General features: G+C 42.9%; 1 protein-coding gene across 1 annotated transcript; it reads right to left on the bottom strand.

The window, feature by feature from the left end:
• Nucleotides 1–16,461: 16,461 nt before the first annotated feature.
• Nucleotides 16,462–23,389, bottom strand: LOC147433764 (uncharacterized). The gene is made up of 8 exons (XM_086490379.1): nt 20,913–23,389; nt 20,118–20,316; nt 18,986–19,561; nt 18,296–18,887; nt 18,130–18,202; nt 17,799–17,868; nt 17,534–17,646; nt 16,462–16,782 (listed from the first exon to the last, which is right to left on the bottom strand). Exons 1-8 carry the CDS (start codon nt 23,097–23,099, stop codon nt 16,618–16,620), a joined length of 3,975 nt encoding a protein of 1,324 aa, XP_086346505.1. The 5' UTR covers nt 23,100–23,389; the 3' UTR covers nt 16,462–16,617.
• Nucleotides 23,390–24,004: the final 615 nt, after the last annotated feature.

The raw sequence follows: 24,004 nt of genomic DNA, 5'->3' as shown, positions 1-24,004 counted from the left end.
CATCCATATTGCCGTATTCCCATGGATAGATTTACGCAATCCAAAGATAAAATCCATGGATATGCTCTCCCATGGTGAATTAGGGATTGGCAAAGGTTGAAGAAATCCAAGTTGCTTCCCTCTATCAAACTTCGTCTTTTGGCATACCACACATTTAGAAACATACTCTTGTATGTTTGGTTTCATGGTAGGCCAATAGAAATATGTTTCAATCCCCTTTAGGGTAGACAGAATCCCTCTATGCCACGCATAAGGAGGAGCATGAGATTCATACATTACTTTCTCACGGAGTGATTTAGTAACGCATAGTCTATTGCCATAGAGAAGATAACCATCTTGTAAAGTAAATGGTTCCTCTTTCTTCCCTAGTGCAAGGGCTGAAATCACATCTCTAAAATCGAGATCAATAGCATACTCATCTATCATAGAAGACAGATCATTGTGAGTTGCTATGGAAACCGCATTCACTCTTGGCCATCTTGAGAGTGCATTATGCTTGCCAACAATGTGAGCAATATGAAAATGAAATTGCGAAAGGAAATTTTCCCACCTCATTTGTTTGTCGAGGAGCTTGGTCTGTGTCATGAAGTACTTGAGACTTTGGTGATCCGTTCACAGAATGAAAGGAGTCCCCAATAAATAGTGCTTCCATGAGTCTAAGGCATGTAGAACTGCGAGGAGTTCCTTTTCATATATGCCTAGAGCTTGCTCAACAGGGTCGAGCCTTTGACTTTCATAGCCTATGGCGTGCCCTTCTTGGAGCAAAATAGCTCCAAGGCAATCACCACAAGCATCACATTGGACCTCAAATGGCTTTGAGAGATCCGATAGTGTAAGCATAGGTTGAAAGATAATCTTTTCAAAAGCATTGTTCTCCTTGGCAGATCATGTGTACCTAACGTTTTTCTTTGGTAGGTCATGTAATGGTCCTGCTATTAATGAGAACTTTTCTATGAAGAGTCTATAGTATGCACACGTACCTATAAAGCTTCTTTGTTCATGAAGATTCCTTGGTTTAGGCCATCCTTTTATTACCTCTAACTTTGATGGATCCATTTGGATGCCATCTTGAGAGATAATGTGACCTAAATACTGAATCTCTTGTAAGAAAAATTCACTTTTCTTTCGATTAACATAAAGTTTATTCTCTCTTAAAACTTGAAATATTACCTGGAGGTGTTGCCTGTGTTCATCTAATGCATTAGAGTAGATGATGATATCATCAAAGAACACTCCAGTAAATGTTTGGTGAGGAATAGCTTCTCCATCAAGCGGTTGAATGTGGCTGGTGCATTGGTCAAGCCAAAAGGCATGATAATGTATTCGCAAAGACCAAACGTAGTGCAAAATGCAGTCTTTACAATGTCTTGATCAACTATCCTTATTTGATGATAGCCACTTTTTAGGTCAGTCCTACTGAAGTAGGTGGACCCTTGTAGCTTATCAAATAGGTATTCTACCCGTGGACAAGAAACCTATTCTTGATAGTGATCCTATTTAGTTCTCTATAGTCGACACATATACGATATGTGCCAATTTTCTTTTGTACTAATAGCACAAGAGAACAAAATGGAGATGAGCTAGGCCTAACCATTCCCTTCTCAACTAACTCATGCACTTGCCGCATAATCTCCTCTTGTTGAGCTTGAGAAACTCTATAAGGAGGTTTGTTAGGCGGTGAACTTCCTGGAAGAGTTTCAATTGCATGGTCATCATTGCCTCGTTTAGGAGGTAGCTCACAAGGGATGTTGTCAATAAAGACATCTTGAAACCCCTTGAGAAAGTTGGATAACTCTAATTCCTTTTGATTGTGTATATTTTGTTTTGCTAAAACATTAGGTTCATTTTGAGAGTCTTTAACAAAAATCATCTACACGGAAAAATAGCTCTTTATTGACTTATTGAAAGCTTGCGTATGTACAATGGGTATGGTGTTACCCATTTCCTTAGCATCTATGTACATATCTTTTCCCTGAACCTAAAGGAGATTCTCCTTTCAAGAATTTTAACATTGGCAGCCATGCGATCAAACCATGGTGCCCCTAGGATTACATCCTCATTCTTGAGAGGAGAGATAAAGAAGTCCTCGTTGTCCACATAGCTTTGGACATTGGATTTCGACCAAGGTAGCTCTAGGAGGCTCATGGCAGGTGTTCTTTTGGGGACAAGCGCAGTACGCATGCCCTTGCTTGCCGCACTTGAAACAACGGTTATCCTTGCGATAACGCTCAAGCTCTTCAAGAGAGAGTTTGTTTTTACCTTTGTAAACTCCCTTTCCTTAGCTTTCTTGGAGTTTCCCTTAGGAGACTTTTGGACATTGTCCTTCCCCTTAGGCTCATTGGAACCCTTGTTTTCTGTGGGCTTAAAATTTCTTTTAGCCCCCGTTTGGAAATTGATTCGAAAAGCCACCATAGTATGGTGTATCACCGTCGATATGTGTGTGGTTGACATACTCCGCCATTTCTTTAGCTAAGCCCGCACAAAATTGTTGCTTTTGCTCTCAAAAATCCAACTTCTTAAAGACAGTGGCTTTGAGTTGTAAGTCCCAAAACTTGTCTACATATTTGTGAATGGATTCGTAGGGAGAGAGCTTCAAGCTTTGCCATTCGGTGAGTACTTTGTATTTGGCATCAGTGGCCAAAAACTGCTTCATAATGGAAGCTCTTAAAGCTGTCCATGTTCGTGGAGCTTCACCATTGGCCCGTAGCTAGACCACCATTGCCTGGCAGACTTTTGAAAGTGCATAGCTACATGGTGTAGCTTAGAGGACTCCGTGAAGCCCTCATCTCCAAATGCCGCATCGAACTGTTGGATAAAGGCCAAGACTTTGTCTGTAGCACCAAAGGTGCCATCGTAGGTAAGGAAAGAGATGCTCTTCCCTCCCTCTTTGAACTTCTTGAGCTTGGACGACCTCTTCCACACGGCATAGGATTTCCTATGGCCTCTTCTTTTTTATGGTTCAAAGCTTGCACCATCACTTTCTTCAGAAGGTGAAGAATTTGAGGAAGATGGAGAAGAGGGTGACCTCTTTCTCGCCGTTTTCTTGCCTTGATCTTCTTTGTCTTCACCATCACTTTCATAAGAGGAAGAGGATGAAGAATATGGAGAAGAGGGTGTCCTCTTTCTTGCCTTTTTCTTCTCTTGCTTTTTTTCATCCCTCTTTGAATTATGGTGTGGAGAAGCATGCGATGGTCTTCTCCATTTTGGAGGTGATGGAGAGCATTTAGCCTGCCGTCTTCGTGGAGCCATCTCCGCCGAGGTGGCAAGAGACTCACTTCTTTCTCGTTCCTTCAGTGGGGGCTCTTGAATTCTCCTTTGAGAGGGAGATGCCTCATCAAGGAGAAAACTTTTGAGCCCTTCATATGCATCCTCTTCTACTTCCCAAATTAGAGAGAGACCTCTTTTGGAAGTCTAGCAAGGAGGCTTCCTAGGTGCTCTCTCGTCATGGTGGGGAGCTTGGAAAATCCCATGAGCACAAAGTTGCCGTTGCACTTCACTTTGGAGGGATGGATTGCCCATGGCTTGTTGAAGCCTAGGAATAAGATAGTTAACAAGCATCGAGGCATCATTAGTAGCTTGCTCATTAGCAAAATAAAAGTTATCAACATTAATTTCACTCTCTTTACTATTGTCAGCCATTCTAACAACTTTTAGGTGTAAACTTTTTAGGTGTACTTTGGCACTTCAAGCCCTAGTTGCTACTCCTCTTTATCCCTTTAGAAAAAGCACTCAAGCTACTGTACCCGTGGCTCGAATACCATTAATTGCAAGGAATAGAAGAGAGGGTCGTTCAACACCAAAACAGCACCGGCTCCTGTCAAGCTTCTAATAGCTCAATAGTTCCCTATAGAACTACACTATTAAGACCATAGCTCTCGACGTTGATGCCCCCTTAACCTGCAGAAAGGCAAGCGCACTATAAGGCTGAAAATTCCCTATTCTACTTACTCACATGCGCTTAATAATACCAACCATTTATAGCTAGCTTGAGGACCTCCCTTCTTGAGCAAGAAATAAGAAACCTTGTGCTCTGATACCAATGTAACATTTAATGGTCTTGTAACTTGTGTGTAGCGGAAAATAGCATGAACATAGTGAGCATTTCATTAAAATAGATTCCTAATGAGAATAACAAGAGTGCTTGGGTGGAGAGAGCAACAAAAAGTATAACACCTAATTAGATAGCATGAACAATACTTTGAAAGAGAGAGAAATTAAACAATTGACAACAGTTGAGGACCGGATTTGCATGGAGCCGGTCTCCCTCCAAAAGGCTTTGTATTAAGGTTTCTCCCATCAAGAGAGACATTTTACAATACAATTCTTTGTGTTCCTTCAATACTAGCTAGTGCAATGAAGATGGAAACTTCAAGCACTAAGCAAAACACTTATCAAACACAACATCAACTCCCTCACGGTCTCAAACCCAAGACCTCACACACCTTCAAAGATGGTGAGAGCTAGCGGGGTATGAGAGTAGATTGAGAGGAAGAAGGAGTAGTCTTACGAGAAAGATGTACATCTCCTCACATAATCACTCTTGTTAGCATAGCTTAGCTTAGTAATTAGCATGGTAGAGGAGATGATCATGCATTGAAGCTTGGCTCTTGGTTGGATTTGCATCACAAAGCCAAGAGTTGTTGGTGTAGGCCTCCCTTCTCACAATCTTGGAGTAGGTGATAAGATTTCCATTAAAGCTTGAGAAGAGAGAGATCTACACATGAGCTTGTGTGAGTGTGTGTGTGGATAATTTCCTTTGAAAAATCAGCCCTCTCTCTCTCTCTCTTGGCCGACCCCTCTTGCTATTTGCTCTTGCTAGCACCTCATTGGACCTCTCCCAGCTTAGCCAATGAAAGTTAAGTACCATAAGTGATAGTCTTCTGACATGTGTCCCCCTTTCCCCTTTTGTGAGAGCTTTAGGTAATAGATTAATTCAACTAAACTCTCATTGGACCCCTTTGCCTCCTGGCCAGTAGGAATCAGGCAAGCCATTGGGCTGTTGAATGCTCATTGGACACCTTGGGGGACTATCCAATAGTCTTCTAGAGAGCTTAATTCATATTGGTTCTTTTATTAAGTGTTTTTAAATTAATTAACTAGATTTAGTCTAGCCTAATTCTCATTGGTCCACCTCCATGGCCGTCGAATAGGATTTGAGTACACCTTGTGGGCATCTGGCCTAGGGAGCTGACATGTGCCCCTCATTCCCTTTGTGTAAAGGGAGCTTGTGTGTGTGTGTGTGTGTGTGTGTGTGTGTGTGTGTGTGTGTGTGTGTGTGTGTGTGTGTGTGTGTGTGTGTGTGTGTGTGTGTGTGTGTGTGTGTGTGTGCGTGTGTGTGTGTGTGTGAGAGAGAGAGTTTCTCTCTCATCCCCTACTTCTTGGGCTCGCCCCTTCCTTTATAGGACTTTGGGAAGACTTTTTCGCACACACACAAAGCATCCAATTTTCTAATTGACCATTGGACACAACCTTTGAATTTTGGAACCTTAGCATTTTGGAAGTCTTAATGGGATGAACCCTAAGGTCTTTGGATCCCATTGTTGCGCATAGCTCGTTTGCAGATGGCCCTTTTGGATCCCTATTTTCCCTCCTTTGGATCCCTACTGTGGCTGGTGTGCCAGCTTAACCAATATTCTAGCTTTTTCTCCCCTGGCACTTCCCCATATTAAATTATCAGTTTAACATGAGAAAATCATTTAGGAGAATTAGATATTAGTTATTATGACATGGCATCTTATCACTAGCCTTGTGCTTATCTGTATTGGAAACTTCGTTGTTTGATCCTTCACCACTAGTGGATGGGGGACTAGAACTAGCTCCATTGTTGTTTTGGGAGCAAGCATTAGCATCCACGATAGGTTCACAAGTCGCCTATGCATGTATACAATCAAAAAAATGTTTGCAAAAATATATATATATATCATTGTAGTGATGAACAATGCTCCATTCCAACAATATAAATGACCCCAATCACTTGCACCTCCTAATTTCTCCACGAGAATGTTCCTAACCCAAACCTCTTTCCAAGTGGATAGACACCCAGGGGAGGTAACTCATCGTAAAATACAAGTATGCCGGTGTAGTGATGAGGAGAGCTCCATTCCAACAATATAAATGAGCCCCATGCACTAGCACCACCTAGACCCTCCACGTGAATGCTCCCTATCCAAACCTGCCCAAACCTGTTTCTAAGCAAATAGACACCCAGGGGAGGTAACTAGTCATACAATACAAGTATGACAATGTAGTGATGAGGAGCGCTCCGTTAAAACAATATAAATGAGCCCCAAGCACTTGCACCACCTACACCTTCCACGAGAATGTTCCCTACCCAAACCTGTTTTCAGGCAGATAGATACCCAAGGGTGGAAACTAAACATAAAACAGGATTTTTTATACATGCATCACTTACGACACAAGAGTCTAATTTCCATGAGTTTTTTTTCATATATTCACAAGTCATCCTGATTACAAACCTATAATATTTCAACCATGCACATCAAGGGCTCAATGTCACTTCAAATGTTGACCTACCTTGTGCACAACTATAAACATAATTCTATATAATGCAAATGACATATTATGAAGGAAAAATTCAAACAATGATAAGAAAAATAGCTTTCATGCACAAGAAAAGCATCAACAAACTCACCTATGTGCTTGGAGTCACATCTAAGACAGAGGCTGCATTTGGCCTTGTTACTTCGTTAGCGTAGAAGGCAAATTCAAAAATCTGGAAGCACCTTCATCCATGTGGCTGGCATAACATTTGCAAGCTTTTTTTAATCACAGGGCTTAAAAATAAAAGCGCGCTCCGAGAGAGACAGACTTGCAACGAGCTGCAGCGTTCTATTTCGCAATCCATGGCTGTGCCAGAGATACCCAAACGGATCAAAGGCAAGATGGTTGTGCTAACTGCCTCCACGTAGGGCATTAGCTACACCATCGCCTGCCGGCTCGGTCTTGAAGGAGCTTCAATCGTTATCTCCTCCCGAAAGCAGGTAATTAAATTACTGCCAAACACCAGGTTTCTGCAAGTCATGTTCTGCTTTCTTCTCTTGGATTAAGGTAGTGTGATTGCAAGCAATTCTAGAAATTGCTAAGCACACCCAATAACCTGCTCTCAGCTAAGCTCTATGTTTCTTTTTGTTCATAAAAACGTTGATGAGGCCGTACAAACACTGAAAGAGTTGGGTATCGATGTGTTGGGGGTATCATGTTGCCCTCTCATTAATCCACGTGTTGGACTTTCAAACAACAGGTTCGCTTGTTATTTATGCCGTTTAATATGGCTCGTATACTTTTCGACAGTGCTACGCCATCATCCTCTGGCTCTATTTGCCTGTGGCTACCTCCACCCTGTGTAGTCTCCTGGGCCGGCGTCACCTTTCCTCATCATGATGGCGAGCTGCATAAAAAAGACAATAAGAAAGCGCACATACAACTACTTAATGCTCACGGCTCACGTGTGATGGTCCTTGTGTTGCTGAAGAACTCCTTGAATCTAAACAGCCCTCTGTTGCAAACTTCAAGTCTTGAATTGAGGCACCTCTCGACCCAGCAGTAGGGCAGCAACAACTGAGAGAGAATTCATGATGAGATCGTATACTTTAGAAGATGCGAAGGCAAGTCTCCAGATGCATCTTGCACCTTGATGACATGGATGAGAGTATGTATGCTAGATATGTATGTCGACTGTGGTGCCCTCACCAAAGCACATAAGTTCTTGATGGGCATCCTTTTTGGGATGTCTCTTGTAGTGCTTTGATTGTAGGATATACTCAACACAGTTGTGGCAAGGAAGCTTTGGGTTCTTTTCACAAGATTTGAAGCAAAGACCGGCAAGCACTTCGAAAGCCTCCCCCTGTCGCCCGCCGGCTCAGTCTTGAAGGAGCTTCTATCGTTATCTCCTCCCGAAAGCAGGTAATTAAATTACTGCCAAACACCGGACTTCTGCCAATCATGTTCCGCTTTCTTCTCTTAGATTAAGATAGTGCGATTGCAAGCAATTCCACAAATTGCTAAGCACACCCAACAACCTATTCTCAGCTAAGCTCTACTTTTCTTTTTGTTCAAAAAAATATTGATGAGGCCGTACAATCACTGAAAGAGTTGGGTATCGATGTGTTGGGAGTATCATGCTGCCCTCTCATTAATCCACATGTCGGACTTTCAAACAACATGTTCGCTTTTTATTTATGTCGTTTAATATGGCTCGTATACTTTTTGACAGTGCTACGCCATCATCCTCTGGCTCTATTTGCCTGTGGCTACCTCCACCCTGTGTAGTCTCCTGGGCCGGTGTCACCTTTCCTCATCATGATGGCGAGTTGCATGAAAAAGACAACAAGAAAGCGCACATACATCTTCTTAATGCTCACGGCTCACGTGCGACGGTCCTCGTGTTGCTGAACAACTCCTTGAATCTAAACAGCTCTCTGTTGCAAATTGCAAGTCTTGAATTGAGGCACCTCTCGACCCAGCAGTAGGGCAACAACAACTAAGAGAGAATTCATGATGAGATCATATACTTCAGAAGATGCGAAGGCAAGTCTCCGGATGCATCTTGCACCTTGATGACATGGATGAGAGTATATATGCTAGATATCTATGTCGACTGTGGTGCCCTCACCAAAGCACGTAAGTTCTTGATGGGCATCCTTTTTGGGATGTCTCTTGTAGTGCTTTGATTTCAGGATATACTCAACACAGCTGTGGCAAGGAAGCTTTGGGTTCTTTTCACAAGATTTGAAGGAAAGACCTGCAAGCACTTCGAAAGACTCCCCCTATCGCCCCGTCGGCTCGGTGTTGAAGGAGCTTCAATCGTTATCTCCTCCCGAAAGCAGGTAATTAAATTATTGCCAAACACTGGGCTTCTGCAAGTCATGTTCCTCTTTCTTATCATAGATTAAGATAGTGCGATTGCAAGCAATTCCAGAAATTGCTAAGCACACCCAAAAACCTGTTCTCAGCTAAGCTCTACTTTTCTTTTTGTTCAGAAAGATGTTGATGAGGCCGTACAATCGCTGAAAGAGTTGGGTATCGATGTGTTGGGGGTGTCAATGCTGCCCTCTCATTTATCCACATGTCGGACTTTCAAACAACACGCTCTCTTGTTATTTATGCCGTTTAATATGGCTCATATACTTTTCGACAGTGCTACGCCATCATCCTCTGGCTCTATTTGCCTGCGGCTACCTCCACCATGTGTAGTCTCCTGGTCCGGCGTCACCTTTCCTCATTATTATGGCGAGCTGCATGAAAAGACAACAAGAAAGCGCACATACAACTGCTTAATGCTCACGGCTCACGTGCAACGGTCCTCATGTTGCTGAACAACTCCTTGAATCTAAACAGCTCTCTGTTGCAAACTGCAAGTCTTGAATTGAGGCACCTCTCGACCCAGCAGTAGGGCAGCAACAACTGAGAGAGAATTCATGATGAGATCGTTTACTTCAGAAGATGCGAAGGCAAGTCTCCAGATGCATCTTGCACCTTTATGACATGGATGAGAGTATGTATGCTAGATATGTATGTCGACTGTGGTGCCCTCACCAAAGCACGTAAGTTCTTGATGGGCATGCTTTTTGGGATGTCTCTTGTAATGCTTTGATTGCAGGATATACTCAACATAGCTATGGCAAGGAAGCTTTGGGTTCTTTTCACACAAGATTTGAAGCAAAGACCTGCAAGCACTTTGAAAGCCTCCCCCTGGGTGAGATAATTCATGATGAGAGTGCTATAGTCAAGGGTTGTTCAAAAAGTTCAAGCTGCCATGCCTAGCATTGTCTTGGTCGTGTGCCAACTGTGGTGTGCTTGAGAAAGCACAAAAAGTGCTCGAGGAGCTTCTTGTCTGGAATGTCGTCTCTTGCAATCACCTACGTGTGCATCTTGAAGGCATGTGACTCTCTACGCAAGATGCTGATATGACCTTAAAAATTTACTTTCATATTGTTAGTTAGGGGCTCTTGCAAAAAATTGTTGTACTTGGCAATGCCTTGGTCGATATGTATGCCAAATGTGGTGCACTTCAAAAAGCACAAAACGTGTTGAGGAGCTTCCTGTGAATGTTGTCTCTTGGAGTGCATTGATTACGAGATACGTGCAATAGGAGCAGGTCCAAAAAGCTCTCCAGATGCAATCACATATGCGTGCATCTTGAAGGCATGTGTTGGTACGCAAGATGTCGATATAGGCTTAAAAATTCACTTTGATATAGTCAGTCAAGCGTTGTTGCAAAAAACTGCCATGCTTGGCAATGCCTTGGTTAATATGTATTCCAAATGTGGTGTGGGATGTCGTCAAGTGGAACGAACTGATTGCACGATATGCCCGACAAGGGCCAGGCCAAGAAGCTATGGGTTGTTTTTAGCAGGTGCTTGAGGAGATTACTATTCGGAATGACGTCAGCTGATTGGGGGTTACCCACAACACGAGTAGGGATAAAAAGCTCTGGTTTCAGTGGATGCAAAGTGAGGGCCTCTACCCATATGCAATCACCTACATGTGAATCTTGAAGGGATGTGGTTGTACGCAAGAAAATTCACTCAGATATTGTTAGTCAAGGGTTGTCACAAAAAAATTTCATGCTTGGCAATGCCTTGGTCGATATGTATAACAAATGTAGTGCAATTCAGAAAGCACAAATCGCGCCTGAGGAGCTTCCTGTCCCGAATGTCGTCGCTTGGAGTGCGCAATAGGAGCAGGGCCATAAATCTCTTGGCTATTTTTAGCCACACGTATGTGATTGCATCTGGAGAGAGGCCCTCGCTTTGCATCCGCTGAAAACAGTCGATAGCTTTTTGGCCCTGCTCCTAATGCGCGTATCCCACAATCAATGCACTCCAAGAGATGGCATTCGTGACAAGAAGCTCCTCATGCACGATTTATGCTTTCTAAAGTGCACCACATTTGTCATACATATTGACTAAGGCATTGCCAAGCATGACATTTTTTTGCGATAGCCCTTGACTAACAATATCAGAGTGAATTTTTAAGCCCATATCGACATCTTGCGTACGACACATGCCGGATGCAAACCGAGTGCCTCTCTCTAGATGCAATCACATACGCGTGCATCTTGAACATGTGTCTATATGCAAGATGCCGATATGGGCTTAAAATTCACTTTGATATTGTCGGTCAAGGACTGCTTCAAGAAACTGTCGTGCTTGGCAATGCCTTGGTCGATATGTATGTCAAATGTGGTGCGGGATGTCGTCTTTTGGAACACACTAATTGCAGGATATACCTGACAAGGGCCAGGCCAGGAAGCTCTGGGCTATTTTCAGCAGGTGCTTGAGGAGCTTACTGTTCAAAACGATGTTAACTGATTGCGAGATACACACAACAGGAGTAGAGAGGAAAAGCTCTGGGCTGTTTTCAGTGGATGCAAAGTGAGGGCCTCTGTCGAGATGTAATCACCTACGCGTACAGGTTGAAGGCATGTGGCTCTACGCAATATGCTAATATGAGCTTAAAAATTCACTTTGATATTGTTAGTCAAGGGCTGTTGCAAAAAATTGTCGTGATTGGCAATGCCTTTGTCGATATGTATGCCAAATGTGGTGCACTTGAGAAATCACAAAATGTGCTTGAGGAGTTTCTCTATCCTGAATGCCATCTCTCGGAGTGCATTGATTGCGGGATAGGCGCAACACGAGCAGGGCCAAAAAGCTCTTGACTGTTTTCAAGGGATGCAAAGTGAGGGCCTCTGTCCAGATGCAATCACCTACGCATGCATCTTGAAGGCATGTGGCTCTATGCAAGATGATGATATGAGCTTAAAAATTCACTCTAATATTGTTAGTCAAGGGCTGTTGCAAAAAAAAATTGTGATTGGCAATGCCTTGGTTGATATGTGTCAAATGTGGTGCACTTCAAAAAGCACAAAATGTGCCTAAGGAGCTTCCTATCCCGAATGCCTTCTCTTGGACTGTATTGATTGCGAGATACGCGCAACATGAGCTAGGCCAGCAAGCTCTCGACTGTTTTCAGTGGATGCAAAGCGAGGCCCTCTCTCCATATGCAATGAAATATGCGTGCATCTTGAAGGCATGTGTCCGTACGCAAGATGTTGATATGGGCGTAAAAATTCACTATGATGTTGCTAGTCAGGGGTTGTTGCAAAAAATAACGTGCTTGCAATGCCTTGGTCGATATGTATGCCAAATGTGGTGCTCCTATGTAGGATGTCGTCTTTTGGAACGCACTTATTGCAAGATATGCCCAACAAGGGCCAACGGGCCAGAAAGCTGTGGGTTGTTTTCAGCAGGTGTGAAGCAAGGGCCTTTCTCCAGACGCTATCACCTATGTGTGTAGCTTACGAGCATGTGGCTCTATGCAAGATGCCCTTGAAAAGAGATGGTGTGCTTGGCACTGCCTTAGTCGATATGTATGCCAAATATGGGACACTTGAGCAAGCACAAAATGTGCTTGAGAAGCTTTCTGTTTGGAACAACATCAATTGATTACAGGATACACACAACAGGAGTAGGGATAGAAAGCTCTAGGCTTTTTTCAACATATACAAAGTGAGGGCCTCTGTCCAGAAGCAATCACCTATGCGTGCATCTTGAAGGCATGTGGCTCTACACAAGATGCTGATATGAATTTAAAATTCACTTTGAAATTGTTAGTGAAGGGCTATTGCAAAAAAAAAATTGTGCTTGGCAATGCCTTGGTTGATATATATGCCAGATGTGGTGCACTTCAAAAAGCACAAAACGTTCTTGAGGAGCTTCTTGTCCCGAATGCCGTCTCTCGGGGTGCATTGATTGCGGGATAGGCGCAACAAGAGCAGGGCCAGAAAGCTCTTGGCTGTTTTCAGCAGATGAAAGAGAGGGGCTCTCTCCATATGCAATCACATACGCGTGCTTGAGTCATCATGGTCTTCATGCATTTGAACTAGAAGTAGGTGCTCAAAAGAAGGATTTGTACCAAGTCAATAGTGAGATATGTTGCTTTGCATTAGAAAAGTATATTTAGGATCATACTGGTGAGTGTGTACGTTGGTCGATATGTATACCAATTGTGGTGCCAACAAATATCCATAGAGAGGCAAAAAATCCACTAACAACTCTAGGGAAGAAGCTATACTCACAACACACATCAATTCCAACTTCATTCACCCATGCTTGCACCTTGAAAGTTGGTCACCTTATGCAAGACCTTCACATGGGTTTGAGAATCCATGATGTAATTGCTAGTCACGGCCGTTGGAGGGGAATGTCATGCTTAACAGTCATTTGATCAATATATATGCTGAATGTGGTGCCCTCACGCAACTATAAAAATTTCTAGATGATCTTTTTCTACGATAGTGAAAAAGGACATCGTGCTTGCCACTATCTTGGTTGATATGTATGCCAAATGTGGTGTGCTTGAGAAATCACAAAAAATGCTTTAGGAGCTTCCTGCCCGGAATGTCGCCTCTTCGAATGCACTGATAGTGGGATACACACGACAAGAGAAGGGCCAAAAAGATCTAGGCTGTTTTCAGCAGATGCAAAGCAACTATATCTCTCCAAATTGGGTCACCTATACATACGTCTTGATGGTTTCTCACTAGGCAAAAACTCTTGGAGTGCTCATATAGAAGTTTGATGCCTAGCTGATCTTACTAAGAAAGCTCTAAACTTTTTCTTTGATGTAACACGAGGGCATTTCATCAAAATTATTTATTGTGTCATTTCTTGGAGTGTGTTGATTGCAGGAAATGCGACGTCGCAGAGGAAGGATTTGTACTAGATCAGGAGGATAAATAGTAAGCTCCTCAACAACGTGCTACTTAAAAAAGACATAGATTTATGAAGCTCACAAAAGCACAAGTTTTCTCTCGATGGGCTTCTTGCCCTGAATGTCATGGCTGATATGCCCAACACGATTGTGGCAAAGATGCACATGGGATGCAAAGGGAAGGCATGTTTCAATATGCAAAATGACATGCTTGGTGGCGCTTTGGTTGATTCTCTCTGGACTTTTATCACTCGGAATGTATTGACTGCAGGATATGTCCAACATGGCTAGGAAAAGGAAGCTCTGGGTGGTTTTAACCAGATGTGAAGAGAAGGCCTTTCTCCTACCGCAATCTTCTATGCTTACACCATGAAGACTTATGGCCTAATGCAAGACACTTACATGTGGGAGAATTCACAACAAGATTGTTGGCTGTGCAAAAAGATGTGATTGGTGATACTATGGTTGATAGCAAAGACAGACAGAGCATCAAAAGCGATGAGCTATCAGAACCAATCCAACAGGACAAACAGAGCTTCACCAATTTTTGGGGAACACATTTTTGAAGTTCGTATGCCAAATCTGGTACCCGCATAAAAGCATGAGAAGTTCTTTTTCTGGAATGTTATCTCTCGGAATGTGTTTACTGCAGGATATCCTCAACATGGCTGTGACAGACTCTGTATCTTTCTTGCTATTTTTAACAGAGGCAAAGACGTACAGATTTTTTGTGAGACAGATGGTGTGATCCATGAAAGCAACAAAGACAAGGAGACTCAAAGGAGCTTTAGCTGACATCATCGTGATGATTAGGACAATCGACAAGTGAACGTAGAAACAAAAGGTATGTAACTACTTTGTATTCTTTACTCATTACTCAGAACACAATGAAACGAACACACTGAAAATTGCACGTTGCCGTGGGAATAGCACGTTCCCTCGTATTATTAAAAATTGAAAAGGACTATACAAACTCCCCTATGCAAAGAGACTTGCATGTTTTCTTTTTCTTCCAAACATAAAAAGGGGACAACATCTAATAATGAACATATTTTAAACGATCCATATCACTTTATATAAATTCTAACCCTTCCTGCGGTTCTTTGGCGAGGTACACGACTCAAAATTGTTGCATCACAATCGTAACGCACTTGACACGGTACCAATTAAGAAACCAAAAAACTTGCTTTTACGAAAGGTAACAAGCTCTCTCTCTCTCTCTCTCTCTCTCTCTCTCTCTCTCTCCCCCCATTTTCTTCTCCAAGAATATATACACTTGTTGAATCTTCGAATGACGCAACCATGCTTACACAAGTAACAAGAATGCACAAAATAAAGCGACATTGAATCAAAGAATTAATACAATTCAATAGCTAAGGACATATTTAGACATATCAAGATCGTGGCATTATAAACACAAGAAAACAAGAACATAGAAGACAAAAACTTTTGTGTGTGTGAGAGAGAGAGAGAGAGAGTTTGTGCTTTGTTTTCCACAAAACCTATTACCTTAAGGTGACAACCCTTCATACAAATGAGGCTAACGAAGCACTCTAGTTCTTTGCTATGTGTATAGAAGTGGATTGGAGCTTAGGTGTTGGAGAGGATTTTCCCTTTGTTGGCGCTCTAGGGATTTGGACTCGTCTACAACAATACGTGACTTGCTCTTTGTCGAAGTGGTCTCCTCTTGGAGACCTTCCTAGATGGGGATGGCTCAGGAGAGGAGACCTCTGAGTTTGACAGAGTGTAAACTTGCAAGCCTGAGGTAGTGGGAGAAGGAGATGGCGCAGCCTTCCTAGTCTTATGCTTCATGGTAGTATTGGTAGCCCTCCCTCTTAGCTATCTAGCAGCATTTCCCTAGCAGACCCTTCCGCAGAGGGAGATGGCACGGCCTTCCTACTCTTATGCTTCATGGTAGTATTGGTAGCCCTCCCTCTGAGCTGTCTAGCAGCACTCCCTTAGCAGACCCTTTCCCAGAGTGCCATGGCATCCAAGACAAAAAGATTGTTCAACGAGCAATTTGCATTGTCCCCACTAGGGCATGGAGTTATTCATATCCTAGCTTGATAATAAGTGGAGGCTTAGAGCTTGGGACTCCGGCTTTGATTTCATTCAAATTGTTTAAGTATATAACATGCTCTGTACTAGAGTGTATATTAGTAGGACTAATGGTAGAAGAAAGTGTCTTGTTCTTTTTCTTCTTGGTGAAGGCGCAAACATGCAGAAAGCCATCAGTGCCGCCTTCAGCTAGCACCCAGTTTCTCTATTTTCCATGAGTACTGATCCTCCATCATCGACATTATACTATTCGTATGCCTCGACACTGACTCCAACTGACGCCCAAATTAGTACTATGCCTGGACTTCAAAATGGCACGGTCTCCTAATTGCTCTATATCCCATGAGAACTGTTTCATCATCGACAATATATAGAATTCATATTCTAAATTCGGATTTGTTGCAATAGTTACCTTACACAAAGAATCTCCTAGTGAAATGTAGTGCAGTGGTATTACGACGGTGTGCTGCTGCTGCAGATTACAAAACTTTGTACTCTTCCAGTGTGGATGCAAAGGGTCTAGTGATACCAAGAGGCACAGTTCCCCTTGCAACGTTGCTAAAAACACTATTATACAATTTAGGTAATCAAGGTAGAGATTTAGCACTCATCTTGATTGAAGATCTTCTTAGATCACAATAGCAATCCCCATGCACTAAGGGTACAAGAATAGCAGGCTTCCTACTAAATTAAAGCAATAACATGGATCATATGTTCTGACACTTTGGTCCTCTACTTGCATGTGCATGAGCAGCTCCTTTGACGATTGCATGGGGTGGCTTCCTTTTCATGTGGGGGAGACTGATGAGTTTGCTCAGGTTTTCATGTCAAGAACCCATTATCAATTTTCTGAGTTTGATCCTTGCCACTATACTCCCCAATCAGAGTGTTTGATACATCAGCTGAGCCCCTTCCGGACCAAGGATGCACATCATCCCGTTGTGGTTTACCTATCTTTCTCATGGCCTTCACGTGGTCATGCAGTAGCTGAGACCTCATCCACCATGTTTGTGGTTTAGCTACTCTTTCTCATGGCAAGGACTGGTAAGATTTTGCACATTGTCTCAAATGATGCACTCCACAGCTTATGCAAGCTCCTGTTTATCCATTTCAGCATCAATCTTGTGGCCACACTCTCAACGCAGTGTGTTTACTGCATTAGCTGAGTCCCCATCCAAGGACCAAGGATATTCCTGTGCTCCATCTCTAGTGCTTATGGTCCTATTGACCTATACACTTTTGAAAAGCAATGTAGCTTCGGATCAAGTTGCACATAACCCACCAATCTATGCATGCACTGTCCCTGCCAAACCATGTGGCATGATACAAAAAAGAGACTCTCTTATTGAATTCGCCCTTTGATAGCTGTCAAAACCAAACGCCATCATAATTAGCCTATGCCATCAACAATAGAAAGCTAAGGGATCAGCTTCAAACCCCAAAAACGGAGAAAGGAACCAGTACAAGAGTAATAGAATTGATGCAAGCAGGAAAAAATTGGCATTAAGTAGTCGGTAGTAATGATACAAAAAGAATGTTGGACTCTCAGGTCTCAATGGCATACACTTATGTTTACATACAAAATTAAGAATTGACTCTCATTTGATGCATGATGTGCGTAGTAGGCAAAACCTTGCTATAGTACAATGACATGGGATTCTGTCACAATTTATTAAGGGCTTGCCACAATGCAATGGCTCATATTGCTGCCATGTCAGAGTTAAAATGGCTCTGTTACCATGCAATGACCTGCATTGCTCTCATCATGCCATGCTAAAGCTAAGACCTTGGGCAAAGCAATTCTATGTGCTCTGCCACTGTCGAAGACAGCACCGATGCCTCCTTCCCTTGCTGCAAAATCCCGCTTGACTTGCCACCACTCAGCATACATGAACACTTTCCTTTTGTCATGTTGTGGCAAGGGCCTTCATTGCAACGTTATCTAATGTTGCAGCCGACACAGCATCCAGACTTTAGCAACTGTCCTTATCTTTGATCCTCACCTTCTTTTGCACAAGGCACCAGCCTGAGCAAGAACCTTGCTCTTCTTCTTCTCAGCACATGGTGCTTTCCCTACAAGATAAAAACGGACAAATACTCTAGCCTGAGTAATGCTCTGACACTTGAGTAATGGTATCCACAACCAACCATAAACAGCCCATGCACGTAATCGCCACATGGGCACATAGTTACATATGCACATGGCCACACACACACACTCTATCTATATGCAGGATAAAACCTGCTTTATCTCTTGTGTTCCCCATTCACAAGATCTTGACCTAGAATGCTGCACCAAATTCCAACAACACATAAAATTATGTGCACACTTACCCTGTCATCTTTTATCCGCGTTCCCTTCCAGCATAAAAGACCCGGAGCATACCTTCCATCCATATCAGAGTCTCTGCAAATGTCAAGCACATAGACAGTTGATCAAATGTCTCTCCAAGTACCCATTTTGGTCAATTGAATCCAAGGGTGAAGTAGGTGTACTCACGAGCTATATTCCATCTCCTCCCTTGTGTCGCTCCATCGTAGGGAGGCAGAAAACCTTGGCTCATCAAAGGGATTTTTTTGTTCTTTAGATTTCTGGTGCTCACTTGCATACCCATCACCCATACCATCATGATGCGTATATACGGTAGACTCTCCAGGCCCTTTATATACTTGAAGGTTTTGGAGAGATGTGTCAGCGCTTCTCTTACTATATGCACGGATGTCTGCATCAATGCTCTGCACTAACTTCTTATGTTCCGACTCATGACACCTTGGACTTGATGATGCAAATTCCATGTTCCTGAAAGATGACTTTCTGAAAGAGGCTCCTCTTGCTCCTGTTTGCTCATGCTGGCACTCATTTTCATGATCCAAAAGCATGTGCTTGCTGTGGTGTTCGGAGTGTATTGAAATCACCTGCTCAGCTCCTCCGCAGGCAAAGTCGCCACACCCTTGTGAAGTTGATAGGCTGATCTCGACTTTGACTGGGCATAAAAGAACTTTCTGGAAGGCATGTGAGATATTCTGTTTGAGTCTTTCTGCCATACTCTTGTGCTCACGAGATCTGAACTCAAGGCAGGCAATGGCAAAACCTGCCAGTCATGCACATCTTTCAGTGTTATCTCCCAAACTATGTATCTGAACACACACTCACATTCAATTCCACCTCATTAAAGATAGCACTGCTTACCTTCTGCTATAGAAAGGGAGACAAGTTTGCCTTCCCCTTGAAGAAGCTGCTTGAGCCCATTGGAAGAACTCCCATATACAACTTTCTGCCAGATCTCATTCATTGAGCATGGGCTTAAGGTACTGCAGTTGTCGTCGGGTGTGTCTCGCGCTGTCCTACCTTGCAATTTGCAGACTGCCTTCTCATCAATTGAAGTAACAGACTGGGGGGAATGATCACAAGGATATATTCTATTGTCCATATACAGTCCAGAGCTATTCTCGCATTGAGAGTGTTCTTGCTGAAGGTCCATTTGCAACAGGTCATGTACATCCCACTTCTCTTTACCCCCCCAAGAATACCTTCGAGCAGCACCGTCAAAATTCAGAGTCTCTCTCTCACTTGTGTTCAGGAATGCTGCAGGACTCTGAGCTACACTCGTGCCCCGTGAGCTAGATGGGTGAGAGTTGTTGCTTGCAAGTTGCAAAAAGGCTGCTGTCAACCAGGTAGTGCGGTCGCTACAAGAGCGAAGTTGCTTTTCCAAGTCTGAAAGGACCTTCAAGGCTTGTTGCAGCTTATCTTGCTCATCTTTCCTCACTGAAAGACAACACAACAGCATACCAATCAATGTTCACACATAATTTTGCAAATGAGTGCAATGCATCCAGAGGCAAAAGTTCAATTAGTGGCTGGCTTGTTTTCCCACAAGCGCCTTCTTCTCCAACCCTACAGATCCTTCTTTCCATTCTATGCCAAGCCTCTATCTACAATACTTTTTTAGATATAAGACTTTAATGAGGCATATATGCATTGAAAATCAAAACTCAAGGGCATCTTTTTTAAATACAAGACTTGAATTGTAGCCCTCTAATCAGATACAAATTCAGCCTCAGAAAACCGCGATAACTCTCACCACAAAATGCATTGAGCAGAAGAATGATTTCTGAATGCGTTTCCAACTCACAGTGATACTTAAATCTGAAATACGATATCTGAAAGAATCTGTCTTAAGTTCTCCAATCCAGAACGAACCAGCATTAAACAACACTATAGCTTCTTAGTGTTTTAGGACCTGTAAAATAGTGTGGTGTGTATAATGGTGCCAATACACTTTTAAAATTGCAAAGCGGTTACTAACAAAGTCTGTCCTCACCTTTCATTCCTGAACACTTTGCAAGTTGACATCTTCCAGCAAGAATATCAGTAATCAGCGTAGCCAGCTGTGAAGCAAGAGCTAAAGGCTCAACACCAGATCCCATTAGCTCCCGGATGGTGTTCACTGTGTTCACAGTATCTGAAGATAACGCCATCTCGAGAAGGCTGATAAGGTCATCCTCAGGAATTAATCCCACCTACATGAAACAAACTTGTTATGAAGGTGTCACAGTTCATACAAAAGAGATATCTTGCGAGGAAAAATCGAACAAAGTGATCGCAAACCCTCAAGTATTAACCTTATAATCCTGTTTATGCTTGTGTATACATTCACGTGATGCCCCTCCCCCCCTCCCTTCCCAAAAAAAAAAAAATCAAATACCCCTCTCACTCTTTCATTTTGATGCTAGTCTTTTGCCTTTGTTCCAATATAATACCATTTCTTGTGAAGACCTACTAGCCTTCGACCAGAGGTGCACCCCAGGCATAAATTTTGTGTAACAAGGCTGGCCTGGCTTTTCAATCATTCAAAACATAGTAAAGAAAAGAGAGAAGCTACCATCTGTGCACAGTAGCAAATTATGAAGTGCAATTGCCGATCTAGTAAACTTCTTTACAAAACTATCATAGAGTTGGTACAGGGATTTGTATTTAGAGCTCCAGGTGCAGCCACATTTGACCCATTGCCAAATCTGACCATCAATGTGATGTAAAGTTAAACAAAACAAGCAGGATTGCAGCAGTCATCGATGCCCTTCAAAAGGATACCTTATTACGAAGGCAAGCATCTTACCATTTCTCGCACTATATCTAGAGTGACTTTCTTGCCTAGAAGACTGAGCTGATCAAGCATCATTTCTGCATCTCGAAGTGAGCCATCCGACTGAGCAGCAATGAAACGCAACGCATCCACATCAATCTCCACTTTCTCTTGCTGTGCAAGCTTCTTTAGCCTGAAGACTATGTCTGCATCCTTGACCCTATTGAACATGAATTTTTGACAGCGAGAAATGGCAGCTCTTGGGAGCTGCTCCAGATTCGTTGTGATAAGTATAAACACCACATATTCAGGCGGTTCCTCCAGACTCTTCAAAAGAGTATTCCATGCCTCCAATGTTAGCATGTGGCAGTCATCCATTATGAAAACCTTGTAACGTGACACTGACGGAGGTAGACAAAGATGCTTGAGCAGGATCTTCATGCTCTCAATCTCATTGTTTGCGGCTGCATCCACTTCCTTCACATTGTAATTGGTACCCGCATTGAAAGAGGTGCACTCCTTGCACAGCCCGCAAGGCCGGAGTTCTTCTATTGACAAACAATTCATAGCAGATGTAAAAATCTTTGCCGCCGACGTCTTGCCTGTCCCTCTGGGTCCATAAAAGAGATAGACAGGAGCTATCTTGCTTCTCAAAATAGCATTTGACAAAGACTCTGCCACTATTTTCTGCCCAAGAAGATCCTTTAAGGACTTGGGCCGGTACTTCTGGCTTATGCTTCTGTGCTTGCCAGCCATATCTCTTGGTTTTTTTATTGCAAGGTTCTGCACAATGGAAGAATCCTCATTCGTATGTATGTCCTTGTGGGCATTGAATGTAAGTTCACCATTGTTGGAATGTATATCCCTGTACCCATTGTAAGTGAGGTCGCCTACATATTGGGGTTTTTGCTCTTCCAATGCCACAGATGAAACACTTTCATCATCGCTAAACTCATGAAAAGGCTCGGGTTCTGTCATCAAAGGAGCCATTTCTGTGTCTGAACCAAAAGAAGAAAATGATCTCTCCGAATTGTACATGTAAGCAGCCTGACTTCTTCTGCCTCCCACACGTCTTCTTGACACATTGAAACAACTTCCTGCATAATGTAGCAAGCTCTCATTCTTGGATGTGCGATGAGTGGCCGGCCATTGCAGCGGCATGCCATGGCACGAGCTATCGGAAATGAAATGATTCGCAGCGTCATCCGCTTCATCTGCAGATACATAGGTGTGCACTGAGAACTTGGCAAGAAGGCGCCGATCCTTTAAGCTGATATCTACAAGCTGGGAGGGTGGCTCACCCACAAACACTAACCTCTGGTTTTTAATCATCATGTTGGGCCTTTGCACACGGCCCAGATGAGAATTTGGGGACTCCATGTCTTCTACAATCTGAGTCACATCTTTTCTGCCGGGACCTCGTTGTTTAAGATAATCTTCCAAGTTAAGCAAGGGATAGGGAGACGAGATATCATCAAGAGAGTTCCTTCTTAGCTGAATATCTCGTTTTGAAGCGTGCCCTCGATGAGTGAGAGCCCTTCTTCTTGACGGAAGATCGGTAACATGGTACCCTCTTCTCCTGCCTCTTACTCCAACCTTTTCTCTCCTAATCTTGTTGGAAGGTTCTCCACTAAGCTGGCCTCTTGATGTGCTTCTCTCTCTGTTGCCTTGCTTAACTTCATTAGAGCTCTGTGAAGCTTTCTTATTGACAAAAGCAGGAGAGGCATCTTTGATCACCTTCTTGGGCTGAGATGAAGAGACAGGTCTTCTTCGCGGAAGAGTCTCTGTTGATTTGGCTTCATTAGAAGCTCTTTTGGAGTTAGTTGGCTGCTGATTGGGCTTGTCCGAAAGGGATTTGGGCATTCTGCTAGCTGAAGAGGCCATGCTGCAGTCGAGGGAGGCTTGGGAGTGGCTGAGTTTGTTGGAATTCGGAGAGTGAGCTTGAGAGTTGATCACTTTCCAGGAGCCCGGACTAGCAGAGGTCTGTAAGGGCAGTTGTTTGGAGGTGGATGTGGAGGATAGGGGGCGCCCATTATTTTCTTGATGAGGGGCAGATTGAGTTTGTCTGTGTGTAGAAGTAGCCCGCTTTGATGTAGTCGGAGACGATGAGCTCACTGTGGAAGTGGCGGATCGAACTCTGTTAAGAGAAGAGATAGTTGGAGCTGCGACAGCTGCAAGCTTGCCTCTTCTACTTGCACTTGCGCCCAACTTCTCTTGCATTGCGAGGGCTGAATTCAACACATCCTACGGTTACACGCAGAGAGAGAGAGAGAGAGAGAGAGAGAGAGAGAGAGAGAAGACACAGAAACAGAAATAAAATTATATTGCACTAGACAGAGAAACTGTCAATTCAATAACGCCATCCCCAAGGCGAATCTCTGTGAGGAGGCAACAATAGAAGCCTCACAGGCTCTCATGAGTGTGTGTGTGTGAGAGAGAGAGAGAGAGAGAGAGAGAGAGCGCGCAGCTACTCTAATCTGTCTAGAGTCTAGACCATAACCTAGGAGGGAGATTACTGTATAGTAATCTTTTGAAAATAGTGGCAGTTATATTTCTGCTTAAATATCTCTTGTTTGTGCACCTCAAAATTTGGGCTTCGTCTTAAACGATTACCGGCCGGAACTTTATTATAGAGATTATTATACTATGGGAAAATTAGCAAAATACCCCTCAAATTTCAAAAATTCCCAAAGTACTCCTAATATTATGTCATAAATTCCCAAAATGCCCTTCAAATTTGCCGAACTTCCCAAAATACTCCTGGTTGTGAGATTACGCTTTTCATAAGAAGACTATTGTCTATGAATACAAGATGATAAAACTAGAATTTGAGCGGGTTATGTAAGCTTTGGAGATGAATTGCTTCATTAATTTTAGACATAATTGTTTTTTTTTTTTTAAGGTAATTTGTGACAAACAACATGCTAAGCACTCAAAAAACGATCTCAATTGTCGAAAAGGAATATAGATTACAAAATCTTTAACAATCCAACCAAAATAGATACAAAGGTATTTTGAAAATTTTTGAAGTTTTAGGGATATTTTGAAAATTTCCACAAATTAGAGAGGTATTTTGGTAGTTTTCCCTTGTATACTTTAATAAATAATTTCCACTTTAGGTATTA

Source organism: Adiantum capillus-veneris, chromosome 19 (assembly GCF_014529385.1).
Source record: "Adiantum capillus-veneris isolate H3 chromosome 19, ASM1452938v2, whole genome shotgun sequence".
NCBI lineage: Eukaryota > Viridiplantae > Streptophyta > Polypodiopsida > Polypodiales > Pteridaceae > Adiantum > Adiantum capillus-veneris.
This window is presented reverse-complemented; position numbering and strand designations above follow the sequence as displayed.

Excerpts from the sequence above, each read along its gene's own strand:
- LOC147433764 (XM_086490379.1), bottom strand. The coding sequence starts at position 23,099 with ATGCAAGAGAAGTTGGGCGCAAGTGCAAGTAGAAGAGGCAAGCTTGCA. Across the intron at positions 19,562-20,117 it reads AAAGTGTTCAGGAATGAAAG|TGAGGAAAGATGAGCAAGAT; the intron begins GTGAGGACAGAC and ends GTTGTCTTTCAG. Across the intron at positions 17,869-18,129 it reads CGCGGATAAAAGATGACAGG|GGAAAGCACCATGTGCTGAG; the intron begins GTAAGTGTGCAC and ends TTTATCTTGTAG.